Source organism: Vanessa tameamea, chromosome 12 (assembly GCF_037043105.1).
Source record: "Vanessa tameamea isolate UH-Manoa-2023 chromosome 12, ilVanTame1 primary haplotype, whole genome shotgun sequence".
NCBI lineage: Eukaryota > Metazoa > Arthropoda > Insecta > Lepidoptera > Nymphalidae > Vanessa > Vanessa tameamea.
The window spans coordinates 9,922,797-9,940,492 of record NC_087320.1 but is presented as its reverse complement, the minus strand read 5'-3'; the positions used below and the strand labels follow the sequence as shown (position 1 = coordinate 9,940,492).

Below are 17,696 nucleotides of genomic sequence, written 5' to 3'. Positions count from 1 at the left end.
ATAGATCAAAATTTTATTATATTGTACACCTTGACAATGTCTACAATAAAGTCCGCGATAGTATATGTCTATCTCTTAAGGATAATTTAAGCTACAATAACCATTTTTCATCCTTTACTTTTTACGAGAAATAATGGCTTATTTACGAAGTGATTTTAGCAATACAACATAAATATTTATCCAATTAAAAACCTTAAATACATTGTGAATTTAATATAGATCAATATATACCTCTATAGCATGTATTTTAAATGAATATTTTCGAAGATATTACAGATTTAAAATGCGGGGACAGCGGTTTTTACTGTCTAATGACAAAAAGCTGTGAAAAATCAGCATTGTACCCATGCGAAGCTGGGGCGGCTCGCTAGTATGATACAAATTAACGATGAATTATTTAAGTACCTTATTAACAGTTGAATGAATAATTCGATTTTGATTTTGAACGAATGATTTAATTTTAAAAATAATAAAATAAGTAAAACTATTTTTTTTAATGATTTTATATTTAATACGCTATGTAGTTTCCAAGAGAATAGAACATATTATGGTTCAACTTTAAGTGGTGGCAACCTACCAGCAACAGCATTCCAATGAGGGTTGACATCAGACTTCATCACAACATACCTACATCAATATAAATGTTAATAATAGCTTGGTTATTATATACTCGTGTGAAAAAAACGATAGACGTTTAAAGCATGGATAATATAATTTTAATGCAATTTCTTCGTCGTCTTTTAACTTATTTATAGAAGTAGGTCACCCACACCCTAGTGTTAGCATCAGTCTAATAACTATTAGTCGCATCACACCACATAGTTACGGAATAATTAACTGATTAAAACAGATGTATGACTAAACTAGACTTCTCAACTAGATCCGGTACCGTTCTTTTGTCATATGACGTAGCAACAGATGTCAGGCAATTGAAAATGGGATATGGGAATTTGTCGTGATTTGGAATGTTAATTTTCTGACGTTTCAATGGAAATTTTGGATAGGTATTGTTATATATCGAGCCAATGAAATGGCTACCCCTACTAATATTATAGGGAAAGTAATTCTGACTGTTATCTCTTCTTATCTCTTCACGTTTAAACTACTTAGTCGATTTAAATGAAATTTTGTAGTAGGGGATAATTTGTCTCCGGGAATGACATAGGCTTTTTATTATTCAGCAGTTTTATAAATTTCGCGCATGTAAAGCGGCGGATTTAGCTATATTTTAATATCTCTTTTCTTGATTGGATATTATTAAGAATCGCTGCTTTGTGTTTCGCTCTAATCAAAAATTCTTTTTTTAAATTTTTTTTATTTCTTGCAATAACGTTTATGTCCAGTAATTTTGTATATACAGAGAGGCAGACATAGGCATTTATAATATCAGTGTAAATATGAAAACATTTAAATTAAGAATTGAATGAAAATTATTGTATTTGAAATGTATGTATTGGAAAATTGACGCCCGTTAAGTGAGTGTACGTTGAAATAATTAGTAATTAGCTAGCGTCGAATAGGTACGCACACATACGTAACAACTGTAATTACATCAATACACACAAGCACGGTTAATTAATTCACAACTCGTTTGTTACGCTTATTTTCAGTTAATTAATGATAAAGTTTATATCTAAAATATTAGTTAATTTATTAAAAAATACTCATATAGTTTTAATTTAATAAAAATAAAAGATGTTTTTTCTTTTTAATCATTTATTTACAGGTAAATACAAAATTGGACATAATATTTATTTTACATAAAGACGTGTATATATTTTGTGGCAATTATTTAATTACATTTAGTAATTAGGTATGTACAATAGTTTACTATATCTAACAAGTGGAGTAATTAAAATTTATGTTTGATTTCTCAGAATTTATACTTCAATGAATTCATTTATGTATTTATTATGTGGATAATTTAGATATGTTCCGAAAATTTCCAATTGAATTTGCGAAGTATCACTCTTCGTCGTCCAATGTGTGGAATGGAATATGTCATACCAGCAAGTACTCTACTGACTGGTGACTTGTTACTTGAAAATAATAAAATATATTTTGTACTTAAAATTATATATTACAATTATACATACTATTATGATTTCCCGTAATATTATTATGATATATTTTTATTTTCGAAAAATTTGATATTACGAAATTTTATCAAGCCGTATTCTCACTCGTAAAATACGTCAGTAATCGACATAGACAAACGGTTATCTTCTCCTTAAAACAGTACTGTTATTAATTAAGCTCCACCCAAATACATTGTCTATAAATGAAAATTGAAATAGATTAATTTACAAAACTTTTATTGAATAATATTTGTTTCAATTAACAATTTATCATTAATATGTATGAGACTACACCTTCGCTCGGAGAGCACGTTAATTTATTGGATTTATGTATGATGGGAAGAAAAGCGAAGAGAGCTTCTCATTGGATTTTGACATTGAATAAATAGAGAATTCAGATATGTTTGCATATTTACTACCCTACCCTACAAAATTTAATGCTGCTACACACAGAAGAACATATAACCATGACATTTATTCCCGATGACACCTTTAACTAATCAGAAATAAAGACTATTTTGTAAAAACATCATATGCATATATAATGTGTTGAAAATATGAAAATTGAATTAATTTTATAAGGTAACTGTGACTAGAGTATTTACTAATTTAATTTTAATTATATTGACTGCTTATTTATACTTAACGAACTTAATTTTTTCTAGACCTTCGGGTTTATTTATTAGATTCACAAATCCTTAAGAGTCCATCGAGTTATTACATCAAGTGGGAGGATCCGGCGGCTGGACTTTCTCCTTGCTGAGAGGACTTCCCTCTGGACCACCATCTCCGCTATTTCCGCTGTTGATCGCCACTGAGGTTAATGGAACCTGTGGGTGAAAATAATGTACTTACTATATATATATATGTAGATACACAATTGGGACTCTACAACAATATCACAAGAGGTCTTCTCCGTATAGGAAGACGGGGAGCTTGGTTTACGTGCGTACTTAAAGTTTACAGAGATATATCTGAGCAAGCACGTTGAAAAATGTATTTTGCGTAAGATAAGCCGTACACGTTCTAACCACGAGTATTAGCAGGTATTTATTTTACACCAAATAGGCTCTTATTAGGTCTTTGGAATCCTCGATTTAAATTATGTAAGGTTCGTTTCTAATTGTGGATTCTATCGAGAGGAACCAACATGTAACTCCGTAGTTACTCTTGTTCCGACACTTAAGTTAAATTGTTTTTTTTTTTATGTCCAGCGGTAGGTGGACTGGCTAATGGGCCACCTGATGATCAGTGGTCACTACACATAGGCACTGTAAGAAATATTAATCATTCTTCATATCACCAATACGCCCAAGGTTGGACCAATTTTCCATAACCTTGGGAACGAAGATGTTATGTGTCTTGTGCTTGTAGTAACACTGGCTCTCTCACCCTTCAAATCGGAATACAACATTACTGAGTACTGCCAAACAGCAGTATATATGATGAGTGGGCGCCATCTAGCTGGAAGGGCTTGCACAAAACCCTACCAACAAGTAATTAAATACAATTGAATTATTACTTATCTTGTATCAAAATTATCAAGTTTTTAACATTAGATTCATCTTTTTACTCGGCAAAGTCATAACTTAATCTTAAGCAAATGTATTATTTATTAAATACATATATAAAACTTTTAGATTGAAAACATAAAAAGGAAAAAAAATGTTTTTTTTTTCCGGATAGAAAAGTAGAAATTCTCGGATTTTCTGTGCAGCAATATGCAGTATGCGTAGTTTAAAGATCCGAGCGTACAGACGGCGGAAGAAAGATAAAGTCAAAGATCGTATAACAAAGCAGCGACTTTATTTTATATCATGTAGAGATACGATCCAGGTCCCGGGATTTCCAACTAGTATAACATCTATGAACGCTTAAACCGCTGAAGAGATTAAGATGAATTCTGGCGTGGAGATAGTTTAAGTTTCGGAGAAAGATATTTTTAATTCAGCCCCCGACAGAAGAAAACGGAGGTGACGATTTGTGTACTATAGGTGAAGTTATATAAATTTAGCGCGATTAAAGCTGCAGGTTCAGCTAGTTCTCCATAAAACTATGAAATATCGTTATCATATAATTTCACAAATTCACTAAAATACCGTTAAAGATATATAACAGCTAGAAAGTTACTTCTTGTTTTAAAGACCATATCATATTTCTCCAAAGTACCCGCGTTCATTCATTACGTGACTCGCATTCAGAATGAATTACCCAAGACAATGGTTATCACAGTGTGTTCCTTCCCCTGTCATATCATTCACAACGTAAGTACAATTATCAGGTAGTTTATTCAAGTTATGTATTGTTTGACAATATTCGCTGATGAATTTAATCTTGATATGTTATGGGAAGATTCTATGATATAGTTCTGTTTTGGGTAAGGAATATTAATTATTCTATTAGCATAAATTATATCAGCATTGGGAACCAAAATGGACTACTTTCCGTTCAAACTGGAATACAATTATCAAAATACTTACTGTTTGGCGATGATAATTGTAGTGAAATGGTTTTATATGTATAATAAAGATTTGAGTTTGGTCTTGCTAAATAATTCTACATTATTCAAATCAAATATCTAACTATATTTACGGGTTCATAAAAGCAGTTTTGTATCTTGTACTTGCAATAATATATACATATAACTATTAGTGAACAGAAAGATAATGGAGGTTTAAGAAAAATAAATGAGTTCCCGTCAAGATTTCCAACGGTTTCGAAGTCAAGAAAAATTTTAAACATTAATCAGAAGGCTCATTTCTTTAGTCGTTATAATAATTTTGAAAAATGAATTAATTAATTTGGTCTGTTTCGCACCAGTTAAAATAGAGTTGACCCCTTGTTCTTTTTTTAAATAATATTAGGTATAAATTATATTGCGTTACAATAAATATCAAGTTAACCAAACTATCTTCCTGTGGAGTACTTATAAAAATTACTGCAAACTGGCGAATTTCTTTTACATGCGTTTATCCTTTTACATACGTTGTATACTAAAACCTATTTAGGTATAAGTTTTAAGTATAAAAGTTCAGTAGATTTTTCAGTTGGAGAACAAAAAACCTCTCCTCTGTTTTATAGATTTGATAGAGAATTTTTTAATATCGAAAACTGCTGACTCTAATTTATAAGCATACAAACAAGTTACCACTTATTTTTTTTAAATAATTTAGACATAAGTAACGATACCGTGTTATATTATTATATTTTAAATATAAATATATACCGTTACTCGATAATCCAGAGCTGAGTTTCTAGGGCTTCATATTCCGATTTATTGGGGTCAAACCTTGGATTAGGTCAATATAACGTTATGATTATCCTGTCACTAAATTGTCTGCGACAGAACTTTCTCTAGTTGGAACAGATTGCCTGGATGGCATACCGTTTCAACCAAAGGACTTGAATTATGGAATAGAGAGCACCTATGTTTGCTAATATAATTGAGGTATAGGAGATTTTGTAGTATTTCCTATGCAGTTGGTTAGTTGAGATTCCGTGGATATTAGTCGCCATGACCGAAAGCGTTCAAGAGGACATCAATATTCGACATTATCGACATGAGAAATTAATTAAAGCCCGCCTGGGCGTCCGAGCGTGATTAAATGATAAATGTGCAAACAAACATTGTTTCACATTTACAATATTAGTAATAATATATATATTACTAGCAGAACCTGCGGCTTCGCCCGCGTGAATTCAGTTTATTTTAAGGATACTGTACTCAGCATATCTTGATACAATGCGACAAATAGTATTAATTATTATTATTTATAAAACCTACTTTTTATGTCATAGGCAGTGCAAACGGGCAAATCGGCCACTAGATGCCAATCACTGCCCATAGACATTGGCGGTATAAAAATAACCTTGTCTCTCATTGCCAATGACTCTTGGAATGGATATGATGAATGTGATGTTATGCATCGTATGCCTGCAGTTACATTGGCTCACTCCTCAAACGGGAACACAACAATACTAAGTATTGCTGTTGGTGGTAGAATATATGATGAGTGGGTGGTGGCAGGCTTGCACAACGTCCTACCACCAAGTAAAAACTAAACTAAACTTTGTTTGTTTCTATGCCTTCTTAATAAAAACATATAAAATATACAATCATGATTAATTGTCATGAATATTCTTATAACAAAGATAATACTTATTTGTTAGATACGTAGCAAATTTAGGTCACAACATTGAAAAATTTACGTCATAAACAACTCTCCACGTCGTTAAACTCGACAGTTCCACTGCAAATTGTAAGAACAAACGTTAGAGCGAGCAACATTTCAACGCACGTTTATGCAAGCGAATATAACCACATCTCGTAACTTTAACACGCAAGTTAAATTAATAATGAATGAATGAATGAAATATACTTTATTGTACACCACAAACAACACGAAACACACAGAAAAAAAAGAAGTAAAACAAAATCAGTAAAATACAAAAACAAAATAAATGTTGATTACGAGTGTTGTACAATGGGCGGACTTATGGCTAATTAGCCATCTCTTCCAGACAACCCAATCTGAGAGAGAATTTTTGAAACCATCGGCGTATGCGGTGCAGTCATAAACTTACATACAAATACTTACACACTAATACTTATACTTACTACATATATACATATATCTACCGGAAGGGCATTCCATAACTTTATGGCCTGTACAGTAAACGAATTGTTTAGGAATTTTGTTTTGTGAACATACATTTTGAGTGTTAGGTACCGCTTAGATCTTAATAAAGAAGCATCCCCAAGAAATTCAAATTTTTCACTTAAATACGTAGGAATACTATAGTTAAATAGCGCACAGTACAGAAGGGAAAGAATATGTTACCGGCGAAGACGTATAGGAAGCCACTTGAGTCTTGAACGATATTCGGAGACATGGTCATATTTTCGTAGGCAAAATATGAATCGTATAGTAATATTTTGAAGGTGCTCATGTTTGTTCAGTTGGTCCTCGGTCAGATCAGGATAGCTTGCATTGCGTAATCTTTAATTGATAAAAGGAGAGAGTTTGCTAGCATATTTTGGTAGGAATTGGAAGTACAGATTGGAGTCGCCATAATGAGCTCAACGCAGCGAATATTTTCCTACTGACTTCTTTTATTTGTTCTATGATAATGTCTGGTCTAAATACACACCAAGATCTTTAACGTTGGAGTAGTAGGGTATTGTAGTGCCTCTGTATTCAACTGCTGGTTAATTTAATAAATCTACCTTCGAGATCGTGCCTGGACTACCAATTATGATTGCCTGCGATTTAATTGGGTTGATGTTAAGTCCGTATCGCTTACTCCACTCAGAGATTGAAACAAGATCGTCATTAATAGCACCAATTGCTGCAGGAAAATCTTTAAGTGTTGCATGTCGATAAATCTGGATATCGTCTGCACACATATTCTAGAGAGAAGAAAAGCATGAAGTGATAGAATTAATGAAAATTGAAAAGAGTAAGGGAGATAAGACGCCACCTTGAGGAACCCCAGCCTGGACATCACACTATGAGGAGAAAGTCTCATTATGGCGAATCCGATGTCGTCGGCCCTTGAGGTAATTTTGAAACCAATCTACCACTGATGGAGATATGTTAATAGAACCTAACAAACTCAAAAGGATTTCATGATCAACACAGTTAAATGCGTTGCTAAAATCCAAAAGAATCAAAACTGTTAGTTGTTTATTATCCATTGCTGCACGAATGTCATCCGTAACCTTAACCAGAGCAGAGACCGTACTATGACCTGCGCGGAAACCGGATTGGAGAGGGTTGAGGATGGAGTGATGGTTGAGGAAAGTGTTTAACTGTTGGAAAACTATTTTTAGCTACGGGTGATGGAGTAATTTAGGATGTGCACTAAAGTAGGAGCAATAATGTCTAGGATGGGAATAATTATTTTACGGTTTATGCAGTCAGCACCAAAGGCATTCGAAGACGTGGATAATATGTTCTTCTTAACATCACATTCAGTGATAGCGGAGAATGTAAACGGTGAAAATTTAGAAGTTGGATGCGAGGAAAGAATGTTAAGCGTGCGATGTTTATCAACACTATCGAGTACACAAGGGGAAGAGAAGTGCTTATTTAAAAGCTCAACGTCAATTTTAATAGGAGAATTATGTGATGATTTACCAACTCCAAGTGTTTCTAGAAATTTCCAGATTTTTGAAGTGTCGCCGTTTTCGACGGATTTGTGAATGTAGCGTCGTTGAGTGTCTCTACATGCTGTATTGCATCGATTCCGAGCTTTTATATATTTATCGCGATCGATGTCATTGTCATGCATTTTAAATTTGTTTTTAGCAAGGCTTTTTTTCAATCAGCTTTTTTAATTCGTCCGACAACCACGGTGCTGGAAGGTGTTTCATCTTTACCGGTTTCAAAGGAGCATGGGTATCGTATAACTGAGTAAGCAGCGTATTAAATATTTCTATTTTGTAATTAATTAACTCAGCAGCGAATACCGATGACCAATCCAGCTGGCGAGCTTCATCACAGTCGAATCTGATCTATTCCCGCAAAATTACGATACAGAAGAGTTCTAGATTAAGCTTTAGGAGGACGAATTTTGTACGAAAGAAAGATCAGGTCATGATAGGAAAATGCATTAGCAGGGCATTGGCCATGTTTTGAAATAAAATCAAGAGATGAAACCATTGTAAGATCCAGAAGGGATGGGATACAACCAGGAGAATGGTGTGTAGACTTAAGAGGTTAAACATGTAAATTGTAGGAATCAGTTATTTCTAATAATTTCTTACACCGAGAGTCATTTTTGAGTAAACAATTGTTAAAATCACCCATTATAATGGAGTGACTGTAGGTAGGGATAAAATTATGTAATACATTTTCAAAAGTAGTAAAATAATTAGACAGAGAAGAAGGAATGTAAAATACACCTAGGAGAAGCTTAAAGCAGGACAGACTTACTTCGATAAGCAAATGTTCGACCGCATCGGGCGGAGGTGGTTGAGCAGACGAACTGAGAACTGTGCAAGGGATATAGGAGCGTAAGTAGATCGCAACGCCACCACCCCTCCTCCCGCTACGATCATTGCGAATCAGTTGAAAGCCGGGCAACGACTAAGTTGTCGATGGTAAGCAGGCCTTTAACCATGATTCGGAGATGTGGATGGCATGAATATTGCGGGAGTCAAATGATGCAAGCATATCAGGGTAATGAGCCGGAACACTTTGAGCATTAATGTGAATGATATTAATTTAGACAGAAATTCAACTTGTAGTTGTAGATTTTGAAGTGCAGTTAAGACAAAGGAACGAAACATTGAATTGTGAGTTGATGTTCGACATGGGACTGGTGGCAGGAGTAATACCTTTCAATTCCTTTTGAAAGTCATTCATTCTTGCATTGAAGACTAGTGTAAGCTCATCTATTGTGTGCTTAATTGACTCCATAATGTGGTGCTAATAATTATGTGTTGTATTTTACTCACAGGAAAGTTGCAATGTTCTATAAGGATATCAGTATAATAGCTGGCAGGCAATTGGTGATCACAAGTACATTAATACAATTTTAAACTAAGAATATGTAATTTTATTTAATATTAAAAGCAGAGTAAAAATTAACGACTTTCACTACCCGCACGAAAAAAAACGTTTTAAAGGCTATTTTTGATGAGATTTTTCTGCAGTGCCAATTATTTAAGTTAATTTAATTGGAAATATTTAACAAATTGATTTTGTAACACAAATCACGAGTAGTTTTTCTTTCATGAAGCAATGGACTGGCGTAAGTTTTTGTGTTTAAAACCGGAAAGTAATTGATCATTGAGCTAAGTTGTAAACCTGAAATTGCACAATATATATATAATAAAAAGACAAAAATCATCAAAAGTGACGACCTCCGTGGTCGAGTAGTGTGTACACCGGTTTTCATGGGTACGCCACTTCGAGGTCCCGGGTTGGATTCCCGGCCAAGCCGATGTAGAAAAAGATCATTAGTTTTCTATGTTGTCTTGGGTCTGGGTGTTTGTGGTACCGTCGTTACTTCTAATTTTCCATAACACAAGTGCTTTAGTTACTTACATTGGGATCAGAGTAATATATGTGATGTTGTCCAATATTTAATATATATTTTTTTAATATTTTTAAAATGATAAAGATGCTTATGTATTTACCATCGATACTGCTGTGCAAATGTTGGCGTCAGACGGCCGCGGCGGTGAAAATGCAGCATCAAAGCGTAGATCCAATTGGAACAAAAACACGGCAGCTGCTAGAGTAGTTATTGACACAGCTAACTGCGCTGCCGCCACTCCGATACAAGTTCTGCTACTGCATCTATATGACAAAATATAAGATATGTTTCTATTGGTGTATAAAATTAAGCTGATACAAGTCTGTTAATATCGGAATAGAATTTATGTAATAAATGAGTAATTTATATTTATTCTTACCCAAAATTCATCAATGACCTGATGCAGAAAGCAAGCATTGCTACATGAGCAGTGATCGCAACAGTCCATAATAACGTCAGCGGGATAGCAGCACACGGCGAAGGTCCTAAGGCTCTCCAAGGAGTTCCCCAATTTCTTGTAGTTCTCGATTTAGCAGACACCCAACCGCCAAATCCCCGGCTGTAGTATACAGACGTCGCTGTAAACGTCTTTAAAATGTAAGTATATGTAGTTAATTATGTGATTAAATAGAAAAAAGTATTACATATAAAGCTGACCCAAAATCTCAAATATAAGAGTTTTGGAGCAGACTCACGATATTATTTGGAATATCTTCACAAACACACACGATAAATTGAACCATTTAATGATAACAGTAATATGTCTTGGGACTGGCCCTATTGGATTATTTTTAGGTTACCTCATTTATTAAAACGTCATAATGTATCGTGTTCTGGTAAGAAGGGAGTAAATGCAATTACAGGTGTGGATGTCATAGCATCATTAATCATAATAATATGATTAATGAACCATAAGGTTGGCAGTGCAATGTCACTTTAAGGAACTTCTTAACGGTTAATGCCTTTTATACTTGATATTACTCAAATACCAGTCAAGGTAAACCCAATATTTCGGGTTCCAACCCAGGCAAGCACTACTGAGATTTTATGTTCTTAATTGTGTTTATAATAATTTATCTCGTGCACTTAATGTTGTGCACGTGTGATGAAATTCTGTCACATGGGTATTCAACAATTCACATTGGAGCAGTGTAGTGGATAGATATGAAGCATTCTTCCAGCAGTAAGAAATAGGCTAGGTTTTTAATATTTTTTAAACCTTCAAATGGAATCGAGTGAACGTCCTAAGTGCAAAAAAGGAATATGTAGTGTGTATATAGTAATGCAGATGATATGTTGAATAAATTTACTTGTATATGTATTGCAGAATGCTCTAATCTCTCTAAATATGGTTGAATATTTATAATATATTTATTGAGAATATAATTACCAGCTGCAAGAACAGTGACGGCTCCAGCTGGTACACCAAGTCCTAGTTCAGGTTTCTGTCGCTCTTCTAACCACCCAACTGCTCCAACAACAAGGCCACCGATACCGCAAACTATCTGGACATTTTTTTTTTAATTTCATAGATAACTTTATTAACTTAATTTAACTTAACTTAATTTGAATTAGTCATTGGACACAGGATTTTAAAATTATATAACGACAATAGTGAATGTAACTTAGATAAAGTCGACGTCATAGATGTTCAAGTTTATATACAGAAAGACAAAATAAACATTCACGTGGACGCGATTACTCGAACAGCGAGGAGCAGTCCAGCTTCCTGAGTAATGGTAGTCGGCCCGGCCCCGAGTATCCATATGAACAGTTATAGATTTATATTAGCAATGTAAGGTTATTTTTACTTTTTTACATATTATGAGTAATAAAAATAAATATTCACTTACTTACGTGTATGTGTACGTACCAACATACACGATGATTGAATCAGATAACTTTCAAATATCTACTTCAAAAAGTCGGAATAATCTCACATTAAAAGTGTACAACTTATATTATCTTTTTGTAGAGCAACTTTAAAAGCAATTAAGTTTAGAGTTCCATTTGAAGTTATTTTATAGAGCTCTTAGTAAAGGAAAATTTATATAGCTAATGAGTTTCCGGATGAACGAGACCTGATCCGTACGAAGGTAAAAGTTTAAAGAACGTTTCAAAATCAGAAGTATTATGGATGGCAAGATAACTTGCGAACAGAATAAAAGTAGATTTTTTTATTTTACTGAGGAGCGTCTTGCAGATAGTTAAAGTAGTTACGACAAATTTGTGACGGTTTTCTCAATGTAAGTGAAGTATAATTTGATAAAATCAATTCTTACGGAATATTTGGGTTACATTTTGTGAAATTATCTGCCTTAATAAGATGCGGAATATGACGATATGAGAATGAATTTAAAATATTATTATTTTAGGTCAAACTATGTTTAATTAAAACAATATTTTTATCTTTGAAAATGTAAAGTTTCTTTAGTAATGGTTAGGACACTATTCTTTCCTAATGAAATATAACGGAATTAATTCGCAGCAACAACTCGTTTTACATTTTTAATTTAACAAGACTGGAAGTTGATTATTTTTGGAATAGTAATGTTAAAGGAATTAAGACCTTAATGAGATAGAGAGAAACTACAAATAACAAACAATTCAGATTTTCTCTTGTGATTTTTCTCAAAGCAAGATAATCTTAGTTGGTCGAGGCAGCTCTAGTTTAAAATATGTTCAAATTATATGTAAATGAATGTAAATAAATACCTGTAAGACTCTAACTCGTAATGCAATAGCGAAGGGATATATCCGCAAACCAGCCGGTAGATGAGCATCCTGGTCGTCGCCCTTTGAGACGCCACTGACAGCGCTGCACACTGACTGTTTTCGCGACCACATCGCTTTCGTGTTTATTACTAAACAAATTTTAATGTAGTTAGTTCACGTAAAAGGCGGCTTGTCTAGGTGTGACTAAGTCAATTATAACACTAAAAATATAAATGAACCTAAAATAGATCCTTGTGGAACACCTGTTTATAGTACAGACCCAGAAGATATTATAAGATGCTGTACTCGTGTTTTGGTTTGTAAGTATATAGGATGTAAAGGGTTTCTATGTCAGTATGTCAGGCTTGTTAAAATATTCTATACTAAATATGGTTGTAAGATAAATTATGATTTAGGAGATGTTCATAAATGGAATAATAATAACAGTATTGTTTTTATTACATTTTTCTGATTTGATTTTATCTTTATACAAAGCCGCTTTCAGAAGGTTAACATAACAATGTTAAAAAATCGAACTTTATCGTTGTTATCAATGAACATTGATAGCGTATTAAGCTCCCTTTGACGTGAGATAAAACTATTCCTGAGATAAAACATTATGTATATCGGAATTTAGCTATAAACAAAACAAACTAGTATAATGACAAGTGATTGTTTAAGGCGCGAGTTTATCTTGTGATAGTTTGAACACGTGCCTTGACATGCATGGAATTGTTAATGCTTGTGTGAGAAGATTGAATTATATGACGTTTAGTTATGCTGTTACGGCGTAACGTGAAACGAAATAAATCCTCGGTTCTAAATAAAATATTGGACGTGACCGGAATCGGTCTAAAGGACATCAGTCTTGATTAACTTAAAAGATAAAAGTTTCACCTTTAAAGACGCGATTCCGTAAACTTTTGAGCCAATGCTCTCAACATTTATTTTCTTTTTACGTTCGTTGTTCGATATTTATTTTTTATAAAAACTAACCTCAATTTTTTTTTTCTCATTTCATGTAAAGCAAAAGCTTTATTCCATACAGCCAGCATATCCAACATAAACATAAAATAACTTATCCGCATAAATTAAAACCTAATCTCATTTACATAATATATCGTATTATAAACATAATATTATGTTATAGGCTTTACTAAAATCACATTCGAATTTCAATGAATAGAGCACAATCATCCAATAACGAAGGACTCTTTCCATTAGGACCAATTAAAACCAACATCCATATAACGATCGGGATGTAAATTGAATGTAAAATTCATTAATGAACTTTACCCAATTATTGACTGATTTATATCTAATTATTTTCATCAAACGGCACATTACGTTACCAGTAAAATGATTATGAATAAGTAATATCGATAGCAATTAGTGTATTTGTGATAGTGATTATGTTTGTTATTGCAATTGCGTTTATGGTTTTTTTTTTATTTAAATTTGGAAGCAAAACATTATATTATTGGTTTCTAGTTAGTTGGACTTGTTCCTACGCGTACGTGCGGTATTAAGAAGAATTCGGATATGATAAACGTTACTGTACGTCGTGGTGTTATTTAAAATGTTGGTCATAACTCTTTATTTACGTGTTTGATAGAATTTAAATTGATTACTTTATTATTTCTTTTATACACATGAATATACAGGGTTATTGATAATTCGACGTATTCCCGTTAGGAGGTGATCGGGGTGACTATTTGCGATAATTTTAACCCCCATATGCACACTGCAAAAGTGAACCATTTTTGAGTTATCGCGTTTTTTAGATTTTTTCAAAATAAGTCAAAAATGAAACATCAAAAATTTATTTAAAAAAAGTATCAATTAAAATCTATTTTTTCCTTCTAATTTATAAAAACGATTAAACACTGGTTATTTGCCAATATTAAAACAGTAATTAACACGACTTTAGTAGGATAGATAATATCAAAAATGTTTCAATTAGTACGTTTTGTGAATGGTTATTAAAATTATGTTCAAATAACCTTGAATATGTGTATAACCCATATCAAAGAAAGTTTACTCAATACACAACCATAACACTTGTATTATAGCCATTAAATTATTTTCCGTAATAATGTTTGAACATAATTGGCTAACAGCGATCCCATTATTCGGCTGCTATAACAAATATTTGTTATACGTATTAATTAAGTCGTAAGTAACAGCCTGTAATAGTCGTTTATATGACCCCATGAGATAACTTCGAGTCTATTTCGCTGGCATATGTGACCGGATACACGTGTGGCAGAAATCTCCGACAAATACAGGTTTCCTCACCGTGATTGCCTTCTATGTGTTATAGGTAGGCGGTCAAATCGGCTATCTGATGGTAAGTGGTCACCATTGCCTATATATATTGGGACAGTAAGAAATATTAACCATTCCTTACATCACCCATGCGCTCAACCATCTACCACCTACCACCCACATGGGTCTACAGGAAGACCTATCACCAACTGAATTTTTGCTTCTACTACTGAGCATGAGATTAATTATTATAAATAAAAAATATCACATGTTAACTCAGTGGAAGCACTCAACCAACTCAAGTTTTTAGTCATATTACATACTGTATAACTATGTTGATATTGAAGACTAGGGAATTGTGTTTGTAACATGGAATAATATAAGATTTTAGAAAATAAAAAGTTATGAAATAAATATGCCATCAAAAAGATTGTTCTCTAGCATTGTGCTCACAACGCTGGTAATATTAACTCTTTGAATAACAATATAAATATTTTCATTGTATATTATTTAAGTAATTTCTGTAAAATATTGTATTTAATTAATTATAATAAGTTTAATAAAGTATGTCCATTATAATATGAGATTTTTATTAGTTGACTAATTGTTAAAGCGTCAAATTTATTTTTCTCGTAAATCTCATATTTTCCTTTTGACTGATTTAGGCCGTTTCAATGTGGCAGATTCTCATTCCACACGAGCAAATTTTCTCACGATTTTCCTTCACCGCCGAACACGAGAAGAATTATAAACACAAATTAAGCACATGAAAATTCAGTGATGCTTGCCCGGGTTCGAACCACCTCGCATCGTTTCTTTTCATTATTGCAAATTGTGTATAAATAATTTCGTGTAATTTAAATACATTTTATAATACAGTGTGACTTTTGATGTGAAACGTCTGTTAAGGTTAAAACTGACTCGTATACCGTGACGGTAAACGTCGCGTCGGTTATGCCGTTATGGTCCTTCTTCAACGCCGTTCTCCTCCCCCTTGTGGTTGCTTGTGTACTATATATTTCGTTGATGTATGTTTCGTTTCGTGTATTTATGTTGTACTTTATATTATTAATTGATTGTAGGTTCAAACTCAGGCAAGGACTACTCAGTGTTCATGTGCTTGATTTATGTTTATAATTAATTTTGTGCTCGACGGTAAAGGAAAACATCACGTGGTAGAATGAGCTCCACAATCTTCTCAAAGAAAGAGGAGGCCTTAGCCCAGCAGTGGAGCATTTACAGGCTGTTACGTTAGGATAAATGAAAAAATATTATTTTAATTTTATTAACGTAATCTATGTTCCTATTTATAAAATGGTTTTCTTAAAATAAAAAATAATTTGCCTCAATCACTCACTCACTCTGTAGAACCAGCTTTCGCTAGCGGTTTTTCGAATCGATAAGACTTGGGAACCTTCAAGAAAAGAGCGTACCCTTTCCTTAAAGGCCGGCAACGCACTTGCAAGCCCCCCGGTGTTACAGATGTCCATGGGCTGTGGTAGTCACTTTCCATCAGACTTTTAAACGAACTTCTTTTACAGTAGAATGAACTGACAGAACTGTCACTTTAGGAAAAAGGGTAATGTCTACTCCAGGTCACCTCTCTTTCCTTTTTTTCTATCTTTTTCCATTATCGACGTTTTTATAAAATATTGTTTTAATTCCCATGGGATTTTACAAACAATTTATATCTTGTCATAGTATCTATTTATAATATTGCAAAAAACTTTTGCTTCAAAAATATTTTTGGACTAAAATATTAGTATTCCTGCGTCATACTATGTTCCCAAGAGACAGAAAGACTTATATCTAATAATATTTCGACATTTCTTGGTTTCACGTATTAACATTAAAAAGGTAACTTTTTTGTTTTTTTTTTTTGTGATTGATATGAGTTTTTTATACTCCCTAGAAACTTAAGGCGGTCATAAGCTACATAATATGTTAATATGTTTTATATATTTTGAGAAAATGCTCAATATGCCGACGATGGTTAGACTCGTCAGATTCAACAGGTTCCGATACGAAGGATGAGAGTCTACTTATTATATTTTATAGATACTTACACTGACAAAAATAATTGTCTCAAAGTAATTATAAATAAAAAAAAACACTGTGAGGAAACCTGCATGTGCAATTCGGTCTAGTTCGGTGGTGGAACTAGCCCGGCAATAGGACATTGACAGGCTACTATTGTACTTTGTTTATTTATCTTCATCAAAATGAATAACGTATTAATTTTAAAAGTTTTACGTAGATATACATTGTCATTATAACATAGCAATTCGAACCAGTAGTTTTAGAAATATAACGACATAAATAGTAGCGTAAAAGTACAGGCAGGCAGTTTAACTACAGGCACAAGGCACATTTCATCCTAGCTCCCATGGTAGGTGGCGCATTGGTGATGTAATTGTTAATATTTCTTACATCGCTAATGTCTATGGGCGGTAGTGACCATTTATCATCAGATGGCTCATTTGTCCGTCCACCTACATATCTTAAAAAAGAAAAAAAATATGTAATTGTACCTTTACAACTAAGTTAGCTAATATACCAACGAGTTAAAATGAACAAGAACGAGACTGA

The 17,696-nt window shown here is 33.2% G+C and overlaps 1 protein-coding gene across 1 annotated transcript in view; it reads right to left on the bottom strand.

The window, feature by feature from the left end:
* Positions 1-2,765: 2,765 nt before the first annotated feature.
* Positions 2,766-17,696, bottom strand: part of LOC113393048 (uncharacterized) — a 29,131-nt gene continuing 14,200 nt past the window's right edge. Inside the window, exons 2-6 of the mRNA XM_026629741.2 lie at positions 12,840-12,988; positions 11,515-11,629; positions 10,504-10,702; positions 10,225-10,387; positions 2,766-2,908 (exon numbers count right to left, since the gene is read on the bottom strand). Of these exons, the coding sequence (XP_026485526.1) occupies positions 2,801-2,908; positions 10,225-10,387; positions 10,504-10,702; positions 11,515-11,629; positions 12,840-12,988 (734 nt within the window). The 3' untranslated portion in view covers positions 2,766-2,800. The remainder of the gene's footprint in view (positions 2,909-10,224; positions 10,388-10,503; positions 10,703-11,514; positions 11,630-12,839; positions 12,989-17,696) is intronic.